This window comes from Eptesicus fuscus, chromosome 19, assembly GCF_027574615.1.
Source record: "Eptesicus fuscus isolate TK198812 chromosome 19, DD_ASM_mEF_20220401, whole genome shotgun sequence".
In the NCBI taxonomy this organism is placed as follows: Eukaryota; Metazoa; Chordata; class Mammalia; order Chiroptera; family Vespertilionidae; genus Eptesicus; species Eptesicus fuscus.
The window spans coordinates 1,565,389-1,586,006 of record NC_072491.1 but is presented as its reverse complement, the minus strand read 5'-3'; the positions used below and the strand labels follow the sequence as shown (position 1 = coordinate 1,586,006).

The 20,618-nt window shown below is 49.8% G+C and overlaps 1 protein-coding gene across 3 annotated transcripts in view; it reads right to left on the bottom strand.

Annotated features, from left to right (window-relative positions):
• PTK2 (protein tyrosine kinase 2) overlaps nucleotides 1–15,171 on the bottom strand; it is an 81,876-nt gene extending 66,705 nt beyond the window's left edge. Inside the window, exons 1-6 of one of the 3 annotated variants that reach the window (XM_028132801.2) lie at nucleotides 14,945–15,171; nucleotides 12,066–12,232; nucleotides 8,422–8,509; nucleotides 3,598–3,677; nucleotides 2,773–2,835; nucleotides 1,116–1,170 (exon numbers count right to left, since the gene is read on the bottom strand). In XM_028132801.2, coding sequence (XP_027988602.2) covers nucleotides 1,116–1,170; nucleotides 2,773–2,835; nucleotides 3,598–3,677; nucleotides 8,422–8,509; nucleotides 12,066–12,232; nucleotides 14,945–15,139 — 648 coding nt within the window. In that variant the 5' untranslated portion in view covers nucleotides 15,140–15,171. The remainder of the gene's footprint in view (nucleotides 1–1,115; nucleotides 1,171–2,772; nucleotides 2,836–3,597; nucleotides 3,678–8,421; nucleotides 8,510–12,065; nucleotides 12,233–14,944) is intronic. The other 2 variants (XM_054708716.1, XM_054708715.1) reach the window with 2 other exon arrangements.
• Nucleotides 15,172–20,618: the final 5,447 nt, after the last annotated feature.

The following is a 20,618-nucleotide window of genomic DNA, read 5'->3' as shown; positions in this document are numbered from 1 at the left end:
CAGGGCTGTCTGTAGGAACGCACGCTGCTGGGTCTGTCTCCCCAGCTCTCTCCCCAGCCCTAAGAACGGCTGTGTGATGGTGACAGACATTAAAATCCCATCACGGAATTCCATGGAGAAATATGAGAAAACTATGCACACACAGGTGCTGTGAAAAGGAGAGCACGGGGTGGGACTCGCACACGGACACAGGGGAGCACACGCTCACCGGCATTAATGCATGAGGAAGGAGAGAAACAATATGCCCTTCACCTGTGTGGGAAACAAGGCACCTACCTATCCCCGCATGCTATTCCATTTCACACGGACTCACATACAGAGAAAACTACCACAGGCCGATGCTCTATCCACTGAGCCAAACCGGCTAGGGCAGGATCTGCTTCTTTTTAGGGCTGAGTACTGTTCCAGTGTGTGCATCTTCTTTATCCTTGCATCCACCGATGGACACACAAGTGGCTCCCTGCCTTGGCCACTGTAAATGCTGCTGCCATGAGCACGGGCGGCTTTTCACCCTGCCCCCGGGGCCTGTATCAGATGGGACTTTTCATGCAGGCACCAGGTTCCCTCTCCTTGGCGCCCACGCTCAGGACCTGGCACGCAGCAGATGCCCACAATGGAGTGCTGAGTGACTCCTCAGCCGGGTATTCTGGGCCTGACTAAGTGCCAAGCCCACAATGGTCACCTGCTAATCAGACATGAGAATTACTGTTTTCTCTAAGAATAAGCGCCCCAATGGTGCTCTAGAAAGCACTTTATTTCATCACTTGGGAATTGGAGAGCAGCTTCTCAAACCAGCAGACAGCAGAGCCCCCGGCCTTCCTCAGCCCACCTGAGGGGACACCTTCCGTGGCCCTGCTCCGGCCCTGTCCACTGCACTGCAGACTGTGCCCACGTGTCACTGTCTGTCCACCAAGGACACTGTGCACTCCTCCCTTTGAGTGCTCACTTACTCGAGTCTCCTGTCTCCTCAGCTGTGACAGCTTCTGACGCTCTTGAAGAGTAAGGATCAGAAAGCTGTACCTACAACATCACAACTCACACACGAGGGAGGAAACCGCATATCACAGGGGGTGAGAGTAGGTGGCCGTCTGACTGTGATTCAGAATTCTAATTACCTTGACAGAATCCAGTAAACTCCTGGGGAAAAACCGCTTCAAACCAACATCTTTCCTGGAATAGAAAAAGATTTGTAACAGTAACACCACCAAGTCAATGAACAGAGTGACACTACTGCTAGAGCCCAGGAGTGTGACCTATTTATCCCTGCACATGTGGTCCAGGAAGGAAGCACAACAACATTCCAGCTCACCAGCAAGGCCACCGAAGGGGCAGGACTAGTCACCATCTAGAACAGCGGTTGCCAACCGGTGGTCCGCGAGGTCCGAAAGGTTGGCGGCCGCTGATCTACACATACGCACAAGACATCAATGCAGTCTGGTTTAAGTAGAAAGCCTTCTGTCCTTTTAACACTTACTGGAAACCCATTTTAAATATTGCCTCTTTGAACGGCAATGGACAGATAAACTGCTCTTCTTCCAAAATCCATGTGAAGGGGCAATGCTGTATTTGCAGATGGGCCTGGTTGGTTAAAGAAAGGGAACATACTATGGGAGTTTTAAAAAATAAACTGTGAATTCATCCTAAAGGCGGATTCTTTTTTAAACTGAACTTTTTGAATAAGGGACACCGTTAGTCAAGGTTCATCATCTCGGGCTCACACAGGAAACAAGAGATTAAGGGATTTGCCTGAGGACAAAAGCTGAGTGTGAAAACGCTGGAACCTGGAACTTTCTTTAGATCAGGCTACAAATCAATCACATTACCAAGAGCCTCCAGCACTCTGGCCAAGAAAACGGATGGGCAAGGAGTTTTCTTTTTTCCTTTGAGGACCAAGTGCCCAAGGCTTTTGGCCACTAGGTGGCAGTCATGTGCTGGTAAGATGAGATAAAGCCTGGACAAGGCAAGGAATGGCAGGAGACCCGGGGATGTACAAAAGGATCAGGGAGAAAAGTGAAATACAGGTATCTGTTCAGGATTACATAAGCAAACAAATAAACTGGATATAAGATATCTAAAAAACACATGGAAGTCAGCGGCATCATAACAGAAATCACGCCAGTGCATGTGGCTGATCCCACATCCAAAGCCTACCCCTCTCTACAACCTGACTGGTCTTTACGGCGGGGTTCACTCCATCTTGCTTGGCTCTATAACATACTTTCCTGGGTTTCAGCTATCCGCTCATTCACGAAGCCCCTGGTTTCCATTTACTTCTCTAATTTCTCATCTTTTCAAATCTGTAGCACCGATGTGACTCCAGGCTGAAAATTTAAATTTCTAGATAGTGCTTTTCCCATTCTCTAAAGTTGGATCTGATGATTTTTAGAATAAAAATATTAAAAGTAACCAAACTGTCTCCTCAGAGCAAGGTGTTCTATCCAAAACAAAGGGACGGTTTTCCAGCCGTTATCTCATCGAGTTTCTGGGCCTTCGCAAAAGCTGGTCTCCCCTCCTGGATTAGCCTGCTGCCCGATCAGCAGCCCGCCACCTGCCCACACTCCTTCTCCAAAACTTGGGGTGGACAGCCATCTGAGATATCAAGTACTGCCCCCCACCCCGACACCCTCTAGAAACTTCTACATTAGTTCCTAGTATTTTTAAAATAATATTTACTTTCAAGTAAAGATAAACTAATAAAAACTACCATTTGAAGAATGAGCTAGTTCTGAATATTTGCTTCTAGAAGGCTCATTTCCAACGTGTGATACTTACTCTAATACTTCATAGTTAGACTTCTTCTCTAGTGCATTGCCCCGCATCTCCCAGTACGATCGCCTAAAGTCAGGAAAGAGATGAAGTTTTATACACATACGTTGTCCAATGATAAAAACCGTAGGGTGGGAGGGACTTCACTACCCCGTGGCTCAGCCGCAAACCTTCTGAAGAACTAGAATACAGAACGAATCTGATTGTCCCCACACCCTAATGAAGCACAATGGATTAACCCAGGCCGATTTCTTTCTTTGAAAGTTTTACTATTTTAAAAAAGTTTTTATTAATTTTTTAGAGAGAAAAAGGGAGAGGGAGAGCACGAGAGAGAAACATTGATTGGTTGCCTCCCACACGCACGCACCCTGACTGGAGAGTGAACCTGCAATCTGGGTATGTGCCCTGACTGGGAACCGAACCAGCGACCTTTCAGTGCGCAGGACAACACTCAACAACTGAGCCACCCGGCCAGGGCAACCCAGTCTATTTCTACCGAACAGCCTCCTTTCCCCTTTAAGGGGAAGCAGGTCTGACTCTCTGGAAAGACGAGGCGCAGATTCCAGGTGTAAGGGACCAGCTCCGTTCACTACTTCTGAACGTCACCTTCCCTCAAGGGCCCGCACAGTCAGAGCCACACCCCCTCTGGTGGGGCCCACACCACAGGGCAACCGCATCAGACATGCAATAGAATCGTCTCAAGTTGTCGCTGACATTTTATTCAATATTTTATTGATAATCTTTATGAGAAAAGGAAAATACCTGAGTAATTTCCCAAAATAACAAAAACCACTGATGAATAAAAACATCAATGTACAGTGAGTGCCTTACCGTATTTCTAGACAGCCCAACTTCAGAGCGATGTCCTGGTCTACTTGGTCAGCGATCTCTAACATATAATCACTCTTCACCTACAAGAGAAAGGAATGGAAAACAATGCTGTTTAAAAAAGTACATTTTAGACTTATTCATTCAACAGATGTTTACCTTTACATACTGTATACATACTGTGTCAATAATGATGCTGGATGCTGGATATGAAGATGAATAATATAAAAAACAGTGAAAGATATAACAAGAGTCTCTCCTGCTAAGAAGAGCTGATGTAACCTATGAGCACTCACACGGGACTTGAAGAACCAACAAACGTCATCAGAATCACAGTAACTCGAGCCCCTCTACCCCTTCCCCACGGCCAGAAGGGAAAGCCATGGGGAGACCTCCATTCCCACACACATTCGCACTGGACCTATTTCCTAACTCAAACTTCAGCCTTTTTTGGACCTTCGTGCAAGACCAGGGACATCTACATATTTCAAGATTCAGTGAACTCTGCAACTGAGGTGCTTCCGCCTACCCACCACCTGTGATCCATCCGCAAAACAATAAAACATGCTCAACATCTCACGTGAAGAGAAGAATCTAACAGGATTTTACAAATGCCTTCCCACAATGAGCACACGCGACAGACAGCACCTCTCAGCGGGAGGACGCGTCAGGCGAAGCAGGTAACATGCCTCTTTACAATGGCCGTTACGGGCTCAGCACCCGCATGGATGCTGATGCTGGGAAGCACCCGTGGGAACCTCAGTGAAGGAAAATGCTCTCCCTCCAACCAGAGCTCCACTCTCCCCATCAGCAGACCACTCTCCCACAGCACAATGTCAATTCCTGTCGAGGAAGATACATCACCACAAGACTGTCTTAAGATTAATCCCATGATTTTAAACACTATTTTCAGGTGGGAAAATGTAATCATTTGCTTTATTTCATTCATCAAAACCGAATTCATGTATTACATTTGAGTTTTTCATCTGACTGTGCACTAGAATGCAGCACAGGGTGTACTATAAAACCCACTCACATTTCTAACAGGAAGTTTCTGGTTCGTTAATCCTCACCTGAGGGCATTTTTCCATTGATTTTTAGAGACTGGAAGAGAGAGGGAAAGACGGAGAGGAAATCGATGTGAGACAAACACACTGACTGGTTCCCCTGCATGAGGCCCGACCAGGGCCCGGCCGGGGAAGAGCCTGCAACCAAGGTACCTGCCCTTGACCAGTACTGAACCTAGGGCCCTCCAGTCCACAGGCCAGCGCTTTATCCACTGAGCCACACTAGCTAGGGCTCTAACAGAAAGTTTACCCCTAAATCACCCCATACTTTATTCTGTCTGTCAGCTCAGTGCTTCGGCCCCACAGGGGAGTGTGCGTTTTGCTTTGCTCTCTTCTGCACACTCTGTCTGCTAGCCAATTCTCAACAGACCAGAAGCCCAGAAGTAAGACTGGACACAGAACACAGCGTGCCCGCGCCAGGCACGCCCCCGGCGAGTTTAGCTCCTACACCGAGTTAAGTCAGGTGTTCCATTCGAGGTTGTGAGCCAAGGGACGGACACACTCACTTAACTCTTAAAATATCTGTAGACAGAACAATGACAACTTCCTGTCAGACCAGGCGTCCTGAGAGCTAACCATTTCAGTAATGCCAATGGGTTCTGACCAAGTTCAGCTACTATGACAACTTCTTTTGAAAAAAAATATAACTATTTTTATTGATTTCAGAGAGGAATGGAGAGGGAGAGAGAGACAGAAACCTCAATGATAAGAGAAAACCATTGATCAGCTGCCTCCTGCTCGCCCCACGCTGGGGATGGAGCCTGCAACCTGGGCGTGTGCTCTGACCAGGAATGGAACCATGACAGCTGGTTCATAGGTTGACACTCAACCACTGAGACATGCCAGCCGGGAAATATGAATACTTCTTGACTAAACACTGACGTAGCCCTTCAAACCAATGGCCACCACTACTTGCAAAAGGTTACCAACCAAATATTCACACTTTTAACAAGTACAAGTTCAGAGAGATAAAGAGGAATAAAATGCTATATGGCAAAGGGAAAACTCTATTTCAGGGTAAGACAATCATTTTCTTGTTTTATAATGAGCCATTAGCTTTAGTGTCAAAACTTACTTTTATAGACTCCTGCTCTACAGTGAGTAAGTTATAACAAGATTCTAGTTTATTTTTAGAGTGTGCTGATTAATATCTTTCAGAAATTCTAAAATGGGTCAAAAACACTGAGTGACTCATTCACCCTGTCTCACCCTGGGAGTCCCATTTGGGACATCTTTAAATGAAACTGCATCCACAGAACAATGTCCAACAAGTCAGCCACCCACACCCACTACTCCACTGACAGGTTGTCCTCACGACACCACCCCAGAGCATGGGACACAGGAACAGTGGAGCACAGATGAGCTTTCAGAATCAATAATAGCAGTAAGGGAGGGTACTGTACGTTCTCTCTCCGCTTCTCTGGAAATGGTGGTACAGAGAATCTAAACAGTTCCTTCATATCTAACCTGATAAAAAAGCCAAAACAAAAATACAGATTCTTCTGAAACAGAACGAACAACAAGAGTTAACGCTCAGGGGTGTTCACCATTCCCCCGTATAGACCCTCAAGATTCCCAGATGTGAAGTTCAACAAAATAACGGGCACAACAAACACACAAGGAAACGCGCCACTACACAAGAGTCCATGCACGCCGCCCCTCACACAGCACGTCCAAGGGATTCGGGTGCTGTCATTTTGAGACACTGACTCTCAATAAAATGATCAAGAGCCCTGACCAGTTTGGCTCAGTGGAAAGAGCGTCGGCCTGCGGACTAAAGGGTCCCAGGTTCGATTCCAGTCAAGGGCATGTACCTTGGTTGTGGGCACATCCCCAGTGGGGGGTGTGCAGGAGGCAGCTGATCGATGTTTCTCTCTCATCGATGTTTCTAACTCTCTATCCCTCTCCCTTCCTCTCTGTAAAAAATCAATAAAATATATTTTTTTTAAATGATAAAGAAATAAAAGTGCATTTAGTGGCAAAATTGTAATTCAAATGTCTCTGATATTCATTAGACATTTTGACGGGCACAGCTAATACTAACAAGTAACATTTATTCGGTCGTAAAATTGTGTTGGCTCATTTATGCCACATGTATTTATTGCCTAGCTCATACCGTAAGGTACAAAGAGCAAGCTCCTCTTGGTGAAAAATGTCAATCCTGGCTTTAGTATAGAAACGGCTATTGAGGTTGTCCAGGTACAGGTATCTCTGACAACAAATTCTGCATCTGCTGAGTGTGCTGATACTCAGGCATGTGAACTAAACTGGCAATCAGAGGATGAACAACGGCTGTGTCACCTGGACTCACTGTCTCCACATAAAAGGATCTTTTAAGAGTTGCCCAAACATACAAAAATTTACCAAGTGTCCAAAGTTCCTAAGTTCTTACTAGCTAAGAGTGACAAACTTATATTCTCCCAAATGTTAGATTTCATCTAATTCTTAAAATTAAGCTATCCTATATAACAAAGAGGGAATATGCAAATTGACCATCACTCCATCGCAAAGATGGCTGCACCCACAGCTGAGGCCAAGTTCCCATAAGGAGCCTTAACAAGCAATCAGCAGGGACCTGAGGCTACGCCCTCCCCCGCCCCCGGGGGGGCTTGACAGGGAACCTCAGGTCGTGTCCCCCACCTGGCGGGGCTTGACAGGGGATCTTAGGCCACGCCCCCCACCTGGCGGGGCTTGACAGGGGATCTTAGGCCACGCCCCCCACCCGGCGGGGCTTGACAGGGGATCTTAGGCCGCGCCCCCCACCCGGCGGGGCTTGACAGGGGATCTTAGGCCGCGCCCCCCCACCCGGTGGGGCTTGACAGGAGAACTCAAGGTGCACTTCCCGTCCTGGTGCTGGGCTAGGGCACCTTAGGCTGCTCCCCCCGCCCTGGCACCAAGCCGGGGGACCTCAGACCGCACCCCCCGCCCGGCGGGGCTTGACAGGGGACCTCAGGCCGCGCCCCCCGCCCCAGGGCCCGGGGACCTGAGGCTGTGCCCCCCTGCCTGGCTGGGCTTGACAGGGGTCCTCAGGCCATGCCCCCAACCAGCGGGGCTTGACGGGGGACCTCAAAGTGCACCCCCAGTGCTGGGTCGGGGGAACTCAGGCTGCGCCCCCGCCCAGTGGAGCTTGACGGGGGACCTGAGGCTGCGCCTCCCCGCCTGACAAGGCTTGACAGGGGACCTCAGGCTGTGTCTCCCGCCTGGCAAGGCTTGACAGGGGACCTCAGGCCATGCCCCCCACCCACCGGGCTTGACAGGGGATCTCAGGCCGTGTCTCCCACCTGGCGGGGCTTGACGGAGGACCTCAAGGCATGCCCCCCGCCCCGGTCTGGGCTGGGGGACCTCAGGCCATGCCCCCCATCCTAGCGCCGGGCCAAGGGACCTGAGGGTATGCCCCCTGCCCGTCAGTACTTGACAAGGGTGGGACTGGCCGGGTCTGGATCTAGCCCAACTGGGGGGTGAGGGGGCCGGCCGGGTCTGGGTCTCACGAGATTTTGAGGTTGCATGTGGGTAGGCGGGGACTTGACTCTGGGTCCCATGGTGAGCCCCAGACTCTGACAGGAGGAAGGTTTTCATATACATTTTACTAATTTTCTTTCACTTCTGACACTTCTCTTATAGAGAAAGGGCAAATAGCAATATTAAATTATTTCCTCTAATTAATCCCCTTTTAATGTGCACAAATTTCGTGCACCGGGTCACTAAATAGATAAAATTCAAAGAAATAAAGAAAAAAGTATGTTAAATCACCCTCCTATACCTGTTGATAGAAGAAGTTCAAAGTTGGCTTATCTTCAGTAAACTGGTTTAGAAATCCTTTTGGCAAGTAACGAATTCTCAATTCATATCTAAAAAATAATTCACAAAATTGAACAATTAGAAAGCAGTAATTTCCTCAATTCATCGCTACAGTTACAATATGATGGTGTGTATGGCGTTGCCAATTACTCTGACATACTTAAAAAATAAGTTAAAATATAATCGATTAATCTAATCTATAAATGTTTTATTTTTCAGCACAAAAGTGCGCGCGTCTTCAGCTCCATGATTCTGCAGAGAGAGGGCCTGGTGAGAAGCCCAGCAGCCCCTCCAGCCCTTAGCCACGGTCCACCGCTGCCAGGGCCGCGCCCTCGCACGCCCCGCATGGCTGACTTCGCCCACATGGACTCACACAGGAACAGCCTTTGTGCCTGGCTCCCTTCATTCACCAACATGTTCGTGAGATTTGCCCACATCTAGCAGCTGGAGTTTGCTCAAAGCTGAAAAGTGTGACACACACAACTATTCAGCCAATAACTGCTGATGGCCACTTGAGTTGTTTCCATTTTTTGTCTATTCGGAATAATGCCAAACACTCATTTTTTTCTTCCTCTAAGCATAAAAAAGGTAATCTATCTGCTCAGGAAGCCAAGCTTCAAGAAGGGTTGAAACAAATGGATTTCACCAGAATTCTCTCATTCTCATCCTCTCTCTCTCTCTCTCTCTCTCTCTCTCCCTCCCTCCCTCCCTCCCTCCCTGTGTGTGTGTGTGTGTGTGTGTGTGTGTGTGTGTGTCCCATAATGAAGGCTCCTGCACAAACTCTGGGGAGCACTTGTACACATTTCTGCTGCGTAGCCACTGGAGCTGCACAATAAAGTGTTATGTGGTGATAACAAATACACACTGTAGCTTTACCTGCTGTCACCAAGCAGGGAATAAGCAGACGTACCAGCTGACACTCCCACCAGCAGCACGGGGTGTCCTGGCTCCTCTACACCCTCCTCCCGCCCTGGCATTTCTAACCTGTTCATTTTGGTCACACGGGTGTTTGTTTATTGCAATAGGACAGATGACTTCAGCTGGCACGTCCTGGGTGAGCGATGACACTGGGTCAGTAAGCGTGGCTGGTGAAGACCAGCTGTCCAGCACAGACTAGGATCGCACTGTCCTGTCTGTCAGCGTCTGGTGCGGGAGCATCAGTGACCGTTTGATGAGTCAGCACACTCAGAAGTCCATCCTGGTGTTTAAAGGTGTCACTTCCAAACGTATCAGAGGTTCCTGCGTACGTACGTCTATGGCTGTCAATCTTTTTAAGATCTCTTGGTTGAACTCGGTATTACAACAAAACACTGGCTTTTCAAATTAAGGTGCATGCATAGGGAATGTCATTTCAAGAGCACGCACACACACACACACACACACACAAAAACTGTACCAAAATACAATCTGAAACGCCCTAAACTCCCAGTCTCGTTTTCTTTTGTCCTCTTCGGAAAAGGACGCCTCTTGTCTAGCTACGAGTTTTCTCCCGTAAAGTTCTGAGAAAAGCCCTCTTTGCAGAGCGAGCGGTGAGCCCAGTGAGCAGGGACGCGCTGAACAGGAGGACGTGACCCCCATCTTGGCAACAATGAAAAGGATTTTCTTTTTCAGTTGCTCTGCAAAGCCCCCAACACTCTCAATGCCAAGGGAGCCTCCTCTGGGACCTGGCCCTCCAAGCGCCGACTCGCCATCGGAAAGGACCGCCAGTGCCCAAACTCCTACAGCCTAAGCATAGCTGCTTAACCCCCGGGAAGCCATACCGACCCCTCCACCACTGGGGGATTCCAGATAACTGAAATAGTTATCAAAATCCCGTTAGCTGGAATTTAATTATCAAAGCGTAAGACTTTTAAGTTTAAGCCTGTTTGACAGAAACCTCTCGAAACTGCGTAACACCTTTTGCTGCACTATAAACTCGGTGTGGCATCGCAGTTTAAACGTTTTTGGCTGACTCAGGTGCTACCAATACCACCTACTTAGCTGGCATCTCCCAGGGACCCCATGACAGGTGGGCAAGCTCTTGGACCAGCTGAGAAGGAAGCAGGGACCGGGGCTCCTGTGTACCAGGAAGGACCCAGGTCAGCCCCGGTCCCTTTGGGGTCTCACGGGGTCGGAGAAGGCTGCTCCCCCTGCAGGGGCTCTGGACGCCCACTGCCCTCTGCCCCTTTAGCTGATGTCCATGCTGTCTTTCCCAGCGGGTATTTCCCAACGGCAGTTTCAGGTTTATTTTGCTTTTAACTTTATAACAGCATGTCATGTCATGTCATGTCATCTTTTGGAACTTACTTTTTTTTAAAGATGAAGGTAAAAATCACATAACAAAAAACAAACAGATGCAGCAGTGCGTTGTCCTGGGACTTATGTTTGTCACACAGTGGTGTCTGGCTAAGATCCATCCACACAGTTGCATGTCCCTGCAGCTCACTCATTCTGACTTGTTTGGTTTTTTAATTTTTTGTTGTTGTTAATCCTCACCTGAGGGTATTTCTTTCCATTTATGTTTTTAGAGAGAGTGGAAGGGAGGGAGGGGGGGAGACAGAGAAACATTGATGTGAAAGAAACACATCGATTGGCTGCCTCCCACACATCAGGGCCAGTGATAGGGCCTGCAACCCAGGTACATGCCCTTGACTGGGAATTGAACCCAAGACCCTTCGGTGCATAGCCAACGCCCTAACCACTAAGCAATACAGGGAAAGATAGTCTTAAGTTTTAAAAACACTTATTTGATTAACAGACTAAACAATTGGAGGTCAAATCTCCACTAGCCATTGATGTAAACCAACCAAACTATGTTGTCACGTAATATTTTGTTCGCTCGGTTCCTGCTACTGGATAAATCTGAAAATACAGTCATTTTTTTAATAAACTCTAACTGGCACAAGATTTAATTCAACTAGAGGTTTATGGACCTAAACATGTTAGTTTTTCTCTGAAAATGTAGAACTGATGCCGATGTTCCCATGGAGCTTGCTGCCATCTGACCGTCCGCTTCCATCACAATCCCCTCTACTCCTGCAGTGGCGACAAAGGGCCCGGTCTTCACAAGCCATACCCTCTCTGGGTAACCGTCAGACGTACGGCCTCCTCCTACCGCCGCCCGGTGAGACAGGGAAAGCACACTGCAGGGGACTCCTCTAGCTCACTGCAGGGCCAGTTTCATTAGCGCGAGGCACTAGGTGGTCCCTTCCTGCTGTAATGCCCCCTGCGAACATCCATCGCTCAGCCCGGACCGCAGAGCCAGCGATGCAGCCCAGTAACGAGGTCGCTGGTGTGGCCTCCTGGGCGCGTCAAGTCCTGCTGCACTAAAGGGTGCCGCCGAGCGGACGTGGGAGTCGGGCCGGAGCTGTCGGAGTGGAATCCGAACAAGCAGCACAGACAAGGGAAGTGGGAGCAGCAACAGACCATCCCGGCGGAAGAAGTCAGCGGTGCCCAGGCAGACTGAGCGGAAGTTAGGACAGGTCACTGGTTAACGGTTACCAGCCAACTTCGCCAGGAGTCGCAAGGACAACCAGTGTGAAAAGAAAGCTAACACGTTCACCCTCTGTGCGTGACTACACACAGAGACAGGCCGGCGAGAGTGACACGCAACAGGTGTGGGCTTACTTCCACTCCTCCGGCGGGTGCGCGAGCTCGTACTTCTCCCTCACGCTGGAGACGCCCATGTCCAAGTGGAGCCAGTGAACCTCCTCGGACCGGAGGTGACTGAGCCGAAATCCGTAGCAGGCCACGTGCTTCACTTTGTGACTGTCCACTATCTTCTGAATGATGCCCTGAAAACATCCCCACAAAAACAGCTGTTACACACAAAACTATGTGCTAAGAGCTAATGCAATGGGCACTTCTTTTCATTAATTATCAGAAATCTTCGGTAAAGGCGTTTCAAGGTAAGTAAATCCCTGAATTTCACCGAGGACTCTCTCCCCTCCAATAGCATTGTTATGAACAGGGAAGAGTTAAAACAAAAAGAGGCTCTTCCCTTTCTCTGCTGGTAAACAAGAGTCTGCGGGCCTCGCCCGGCCCCCGCCCGCCCCGCCGCCGTGCCACCTTCCCTCCTGCTGAGGAGCAGACCCCGGGGGCGTTCCCCTTTCTGAACCAAGGACAGCATACTGTTGGAGACCCCGCTGCAACTGATATCCTTTCTAAAACACACACATTTGGGAACATACAATTAAGATCGAATTCCTGATAACACTGATGATGTGTGGAAAGTGATTTGAAGGGGGGCCTAAGCACTCTATTTGCGCTCCACAGACTAATATGCAGCAACCTAAAGAGCCCCAACTCTGGTGCTTCTCACCCCTGTGGCCCAGGGTTTGAGAGAAGGTGAAGGTCATCTCTGAAAGAGGCCACCGGGGAAGTCCTAGGGGAGGGCGTTTCTCGGGGGGCTGTGGCGAGGGAAGCGGCAGGCCTGGCTCTCGCCCTGTACCCGCACAGGTGTGGCAGTCACGGGCACACGTATCTATGAACAGGCACACATGGATACTCACTTGAGAATGACAAAACCCTCCACTGCCCTTGTGTGAGGGTGTGCTAGTCACAGTCCCTGAAACCTTCCCAATCTTTTAGGCCGTTAATAAATTTTTAAATGATGCTGCTATTAACACATAAATGTCTATTAGAGAAAATCACTGGGCCCTAGCCGGTTTGGCTCAGTGGATAGAGCGTCGGCCTATGGACTGAGGGGTCCCGGGTTCGATTCCGGTCAAGGGCACATGCCTGGGTTGCGAGCTCAATCCCCAGTATGGGGCATGCAGGAGGCGGCCAATCAATGAGTTTCTCACATCATTGATGTTTCCATCTTTCTCTCCCTCTCCCTTCCTCTCTGAAATCAATAAAAATATATTATAAAAAAAAAGAAAATCACTGTTTTTTAAAAACTTACAATTACCTGAAGCTATCATATAACTTAAGATGTAAGACACATCTTAAAAGTCCCACACTGGTACAGTTCTTTATGACAGCACAATGCTATCGATGATACTATTAAGGAGCTCCCAGGCCTCCCGATGAGCTAGGAACATCACACACAAACACTGGCGAGGACCCCAGTGTCCACACTAAGGCAGGTCGTGTGCTGCGCTCCTGGTGCCTGCACGTGGCCAGCCTCCCAGTCAGACTGCTCAGTCGCGGACAAGCTGTGTGTCCAGCACAGGAAAGTGTCAGGGGAGGGATGGAGGGATGGGGGGAGGGGGAGGGCAGAGGGAGGGAACAAAGGACCAGGCTGGAAGAGTCAAAGACAGCTTTCTGAAGAATTCTCACAGGACAGGCAGGGTGGGTGGAACCAAGCTAGGCATAAAATGCCCTGTCTGGCTCTGGATTCAAGGCCAGGAATTGGTGACAGGGCCACCCGGAAGGCCGGTGCGGCTGTCCCACCAGAGGGTGCCCAGCCAAGGGGGCCCAGGCTCCGGGGTGGGGGTCTGCCCAGAGGAAGGGACACCTTTTCTAGTCATTCTCTCACAGACGACTTCGGCAGCTTCTCCTTGCCAACACGCAGCTCCCTGACTACACAGGACGGGCTGGCGCCTCTTTCAAATTCCCACAAAGGCGCCTTTGTCCGTGCCCTCACGCTGCCAGTTCACAACCCAGCGCACACTGCCACCCGTCACCCTGAGAGCACAGCTCCTCTCTGCCACAGCAGCTCAGTGTGCAGCCTTCCTTCCTCGGCTGGGGCTGCAGCTCCCGTCTGTCCGTCTAGTCATCTACGTTCACGTCTGTCTTCCACGCGCAGACACCGTGCAAGTGCAGGGCACACCCCACTCCTTACACTGCAGTTGCCGTCAGCACCCCAGGAGAAACCCAGCGTCTCTGGTGCCCTTCCTCAGGACCCTCGCCAGGCTCTCCATGTCCTCGGGACTCGGGGGCACCCACAGGAGCCCCACCGAGCAGCAGCACTGACCGGACAGGCTCACCCACTCTCACCCCCCGCCCCCCACAGGAAACCTGCCCAGGCCAACGCGCACACCCAGGGGCCCCCCCCCACCCCCCGTCTCTGGGAACGCCTGGAGGAGCACCTGCTGCGCTGCATCTCCCCAACAGACTGCGAGCTGTACGAGCAGGGGACTCCTCCCTCTCCAGAACCTGCCCATGTCTGGTACGTAGAAGACAGTCAACAGCTTTTAAGAAACTATCTATCCTCTTTGGAGTCATGCAAATACCTCCAAAATCACACTTTCTAGAAAATGGCTTCTTATTTCCTAAGTATCAGAGGCTGTTTTAATTGCTTTGTGTTTTTTGTGTCCTTTAAAGAATTAAAAAGAAAACCTGGGGGGGCGGGGAAAAACAAGTCGGTGGCATCCTATAGGTAATATATAATTCGGTTACTCTTTTCCTAAGAAATTTCACAACAATCTGAACTCTGGTCAGGCACACACTAGGAGCACGAGCACTATGAGGAGAAAGGACCCTCTCCGTACTGTGGGGACAGGAAGTGCTGTAACATTGACCTGCACCCACTGCCTTGGTTGCCTAGGAAATGCACTTACCCTGACATCAGTAGCATCTCCATGCCTGATAATACTGGCCCAAGTGGTCGGCTCGCTGTTGCTTTCAAAATAATGAAAGACTTTTAGCACTCGCTCCATGGCGCCCGGGGACCGTTCCGCACCGGTACCCAGGTGCGTCTTGGCACTCGAATTCGGTGTGTGATTCAAGTTTGGGTCCAGGTAAGCAGCTGCCATTGTTTTGCTAGATGCTAGGTACCTGTCATATTCTGTAAGAGAGGAAAAAAGATGTTCACTGTGCAATATTTGAAGTCTACTGATGGAAATGCCCCGCTAATGATGACATTAACAAGCTTTATAGCCTCTCCCCCCGCTTGAGAACTGAGACCTAGGACAGCAAGATAGTCACTGCCCCCCCCCCCCCCCCGCCGCCCTCAACCAGAGCAGAACCCGATTCACCATAGCATAATATTTATTATACAAACTCTTAAAAGGCCAGGAGTCCTATTTCAACTCTTGTCAAAAATCCACTGTTATCTATAAACTATGTAACTTACCCACTTTTAATCACCGGGTATGTTAATTTTGCTCCCTACTTTTGAAAACTTTTACCTGAGATACAGGTTCCTTGTTCACAAAATAACAATTGAGTGAGTAGTCACTACACAAACCAGGCTTTAGCGAAACACAAAGTCCTCCTGCCTAGTCAGTCACCTTGCAGGAGAGTCAGACGCGTCACAACAGAGAACCAAACCAAACCAAACCCAGAAACCAGCGGCTTTTTACAAGGAGGACAGGGCTTGCATGTGAGTGTGAAGGAAAAGCTGGGGCAAGACTGAAACTCCCCCAGGAAAACCCAGCCAAGCGGCTACCACCACCCGAAGGAGCCTCGGACACAGGGAGGTCCCCTGACCACAGCGGGCAGAGACGGCTGCCGGCTCTCTAAGGGTATTTGCCAATTCTGTGTCTTCAAGGACCCGCTGGCTGAGATGAGGAGCACAGAGGGAGACACTGTCTGGGGAGGGGAGGGAGGGAGGGCAGGAAGTAAGAGATTAATCCAGTTTGAGGAACATCACAGGCCTAAGTGCCTGAACTCTCACCAGAATGAAGGAGGCACTTCATGCCTGGAGAGAAAGAGGGCGGGGAAGCCGGGAGCCTTGGCGGGAAGCGGGAAGTTGACCGTGGAAAGAGACATCATGTGTCCCCCACCCTCATCCCATCTGCTTTCTGGCTGGGGGATGAGGGTGGGGGACTCATGAGTGACACTTTGATTTTGGCTCTTTGAAACCTCTAGAGGAAAACTATAACCCCATAGAGAAACGGAGTCTTTGCAGTCCTAAGGAGAAGTCGATTTACCTTTGGGAGAAAGATCCCGGGGGAGGCGGCGCTCTCTCTCTCTCTCTCTCTCTCTCAGGGCACTTTGCAAAATCAAAACAGCCTATGGCAAGCACCCTTCCTGGAATGCAGACACTGGCTTGCACTGAGTGTAGACGGCCCCGGGTTATTTTCCTAACGCTGGGCAGCATTTACCAGGCCTGTCCTACTTACAGATGAAGTCACTTCACCCTCAGAACAACTTCACGTCCCACTTCCGGGTGTGGGAACGGAGAAGCGACTTGTCAGTGGCCACGTGACTGTGCAGGGTACTCAGGCCAGGCAGTCCACCTGAAGACCACCCCTGCTTTGCAGGGTTTGCTGGTTTCCATCTTGCTTTGAAACTTGTCACCGGCTGAGTGACAGCACTCTCCTATCATCAGAGGCGTCACTGCGCTACTGTCCTTGGCCAAGAGCCAGCTGCCGTTTATTAGAGCTCCGCCCACCTTCTCACTCATTCATTTGTTCATGTCTCTGTAGGCAAATGATGTGCCACCCTCCCTCACATTCACTAATCCTACCGACGCTTACGGAGTCCACTTCTAGCTAGGCCTGGGACCGACGTGTGGATGTGGATGGTAAATTTTATATAACACCCACACATCTGTATGCATCAACCCCCACCCTTCAGAGCGTTCGGCCTACTCAGGCTCCACACGCACCCGTGATTGAATGACAGCTGTGTGAGTACTAACGGAAACTGACAGTGTGGCTCGAGCTGCACTGATGTCAGAGCCGGGGGAAGGCCACTTCAGGGCTGGCAGGAGGGCAGGCAGCCTGAGGCAGCCACGGGGCTTCCCGCTCGGGAACCTTCAATCCAAACCCTCCTCCTCTGGCTCCAGGAAACGTTCCTGCGTCACTTCCTTGATGCCTTCCTCCCTTTGCTTTCTGGGCTCTACTTATTTGGATGTTGGACCTTCTGCATTTGCCACGCCAGTTTCCTTCTTTTTCCTCCACTCATCTTTCCATGCCAGGTTGTGAGGCCTTCTCCACACGACCTCCCAGTGCTTCCCCAAAGCGAGCTGGTTTCCGCTCTGACACTTCCCATGCCTTGGTCTTGATGTACTTTAAAGAATCCTGTTGGTCTTTGCTCTTCTCCTGGCTTCTGGGCATGGTGCACTGAGATGTGACTGTTTGTCTCCTGCTCTTAGCTTCCTGCTGCCTGCTGTGTCATCTTCGCTTTCTCTGGCTGTCTCTGTTTTGGTCTCCTGCTCTGAAGGCAGAGGCTGTCTTTAAACACAGGAGCCCTGGGCCTGAGGGAGGCTTGGTGACCTAGAGACAGAGCCATCAGCAGAGCCCCAAGTGTGAGAACTGCCTGTGCTCTTGGCCAGGCTCCTCAGAAAAGGATGTTTTCACCTCCCGCCATGGTTGGGCACAAGCCTCCGTACAGGATTCCAGAAGCCAAGGAGAGAGAGGGCGCCTCATTTCACTCAAGCCCCAACGATGAGTACCCGAATGCATTATCCTAGTATTTAGTATATGGGTTACCAGAAGTTTTCCACAGCAAAGTTTTTTTTTAAATATATTTTATTGATTTTTTTACAGAGAGGAAGGGAGAGGGACAGAGAGCTAGAAACATCGACGAGAGAGAAACATCAATCAGCTGCCTCCTGCACATCCCCCACTGGGGATGTGCCCGCAACCCAGGTACATGCCCTTGACCGGAATCGAACCTGGGACCTTTTCAGTCCGCAGGCCGATGCTCTATCCACTGAGCCAAACTGGTTTCGGCCCACAGTAAAGTTTTTAAAACTTGCCCTAGCTGGTTTGGCTCAGTGGATAGAGCGTCGGCCTGCGGACTGAAGGGTCCCGGGTTCGATTCCAGTAAAGGGCACATGCCCGGGTTGTGGGCTCGATCCCCAGTGTGGGGCGTGCAGGAGGCAGCCGATCAATGATTCTCTCTCATCATGGATGTTTCTATCTCTCTCTACCTCTCCCTTCCTCTCTGAAATCAATAAAAAAATATATTTTAAAAAAAAACAAAACAGGAAAAAAAACTATATATGTAGGCAAAGCACAATGGGGAATATAATTTAATACAACAGCATTTCAATTGTTATGGCTTTGAAGACTTTCACTGGTTAGGTGCATTCCTCAGAATATCGAGACTAAGAGACTAAATCATCTCTCCTTGAGCCATTTATTCACTTTCTATGGGCAAGACACCCTAAGATCCCAAGACACCCTAGGATCACAAGTCAGCTAAAACTTCAGCTCAATCGCAGAATAAACATTTAAAAGAATGAGCCCAGCACGACCTCGGAGACTCGAACTGAACAAGCTGGAAATGCCACGGCAGAGGCACATCTCAGAGATATCAGCAGTGCCGCCTGAGCAACATCTGATTAAAGAGGGGAACACCTCGCTTCAGAATGTTAAAAACTGTGCCTGGCCCCCCACTCACCACTAGGAGACTGGTTACGAAGGTTCCTTATCTGTAAGTGCAAGTAGAAAACCTCCCCTGTGAGCTGACAGTAGTGGTCAACAGATGATGACAGTCGCTGAAGAAGGGTGACCTGAATTCTCCAGGCCAAGGACAGGGGCGCACTAAGCAGGACTGCTCTCTAAATGGAAATCGTCAGGCCCACCCCGTCATCAACGCTTCAGAAGCCCATCCCAGCCCGAAAAGGCAGCTTTCCGGTGAAACGCACAGGCCCCCGTTCTTACTGACTGCCTCTGGTATGTTTGAAATGTGTTATTAAATCCAAAACCAAGTCCAGCACACATGGGCCTTTAAAATGTCCTCCTAAACCTTGCCCTATAAAAAAATATGGATTTTTCAAAACTGAAAATATACCATCCCATCACGAACTTATATAGAAGTTGAAATGCAAAGACTATTCAACAGTCTGGGATTCTTATCTTCTCACTGAGTCTACTTTAAAAAACAGTAAGATTTTTACAGTAAAAAAATTAATAATTAATAGATGATATTCTAGCAGTACTTTGTCTCTTTAAAAAAAAGTTACCAAAGCAGACCTCGGGAGGTACAAACGCTGGCGTCAACCTGGTTGGCAGGCCCGGGTTCTCTCCCGGTGTTTGCCATACGGCAGAGTACGCATCTTTCAATACGTCTTCTGGCCAATGGAAATATGCGGAAGATGAATATTTACATCCCCAAACTCACTATAATTTTAAACAAAAGTATGTGTGAAGAAGTCTCAAGTCAAAATCCAAATAAAATGTGCAGGGCCTCCAAATCACCTGGGGAGTTCGAAAAGGCTAAAGTGTCAGGAAGCGGGGGACACTGCCCTGGAAAGCGGCTGCTCCGGACGTCCCCGCTCCACACCCGGCCCCTTGCAGCGGTGCCCGGGACACTGAGAGCAGAAACCAGGGGGCACAAGCAGAGCTCTGGTCGCAACATTGGCACCCTCAACACCAACCGCCGGAGACCCTCCTCACTCTTCCCTGGCCAGAGAGCACCCCGAACTTCTTCCAGACCAGCGCCGCCCCTTCTCCACCGACATCCCTCCTCCTCCAGCCCCGTCCAGTCCCCTTCCTCAACTTTCTCCAAGCCTCCGCTGTCCGCACCTCGTAATTCAGGGAAACTGCCTTCTTTTTTATTGTAAGTGTTCACCTGCCTTTTTTCCTAGCACCTCTGTAATCCTTCCCAGCGTTTCAACACATCAAACAAACACTGCAGACATGGATACGATCACAGGGCTTTCTGCATTCAGTCCTGGCTCAGCCTGTGGACATGAGTTTTCCTCAGCACTCCGAATTACATCTCTTTAAGACCAGGACACTGTGATGCGGCTGGACTCGTTATCACAAGTCCTTTTAAACATGTTAAAATCTGATCTTCCGAGGGCAGGACCGAAGAGGGCTCCCGCACACCACACTCACAGTACAGCCCACTGTATGACCGAGGGGACCCCAGAGGGTTCCCAGGATGCCTTAGGGTTCAGTTCAGAGTACACAATATAGGTCTGTCCCACTATTTTTAGCCTGTTCTAGTAAGTATTTTATACGTCCTCCTAAATTAGGACGCTGCTGTTTTTTGAGGTTAATGTGACTGATAAAATCAAAGTGAGGTTTGGATGTCTCACTGCAAACAGATTTGTATCTTCTTCAGATGTGAGCTTTTTCATTTTGTATTTATCTAAAAGCAGCAGCTTCTACACTTGGCACCACCAATGCAGCCAGTTCCTATGCCCCACCCCACCTTTGCCTTCATCACACAACTGATGAGCATGAAGCCAGCTCCCCTGCCTTCCTGTCCCGGCGGCGGGAGGGCGCACAGCTCACTGGGGCAGGAGCATGCTCAGCCCCCAGAAGGGGGCCGGGGACAAGCGCCTTCGTCCCGAATGACCCAAAAGCAGGACCATTCCTCCCAAACAGC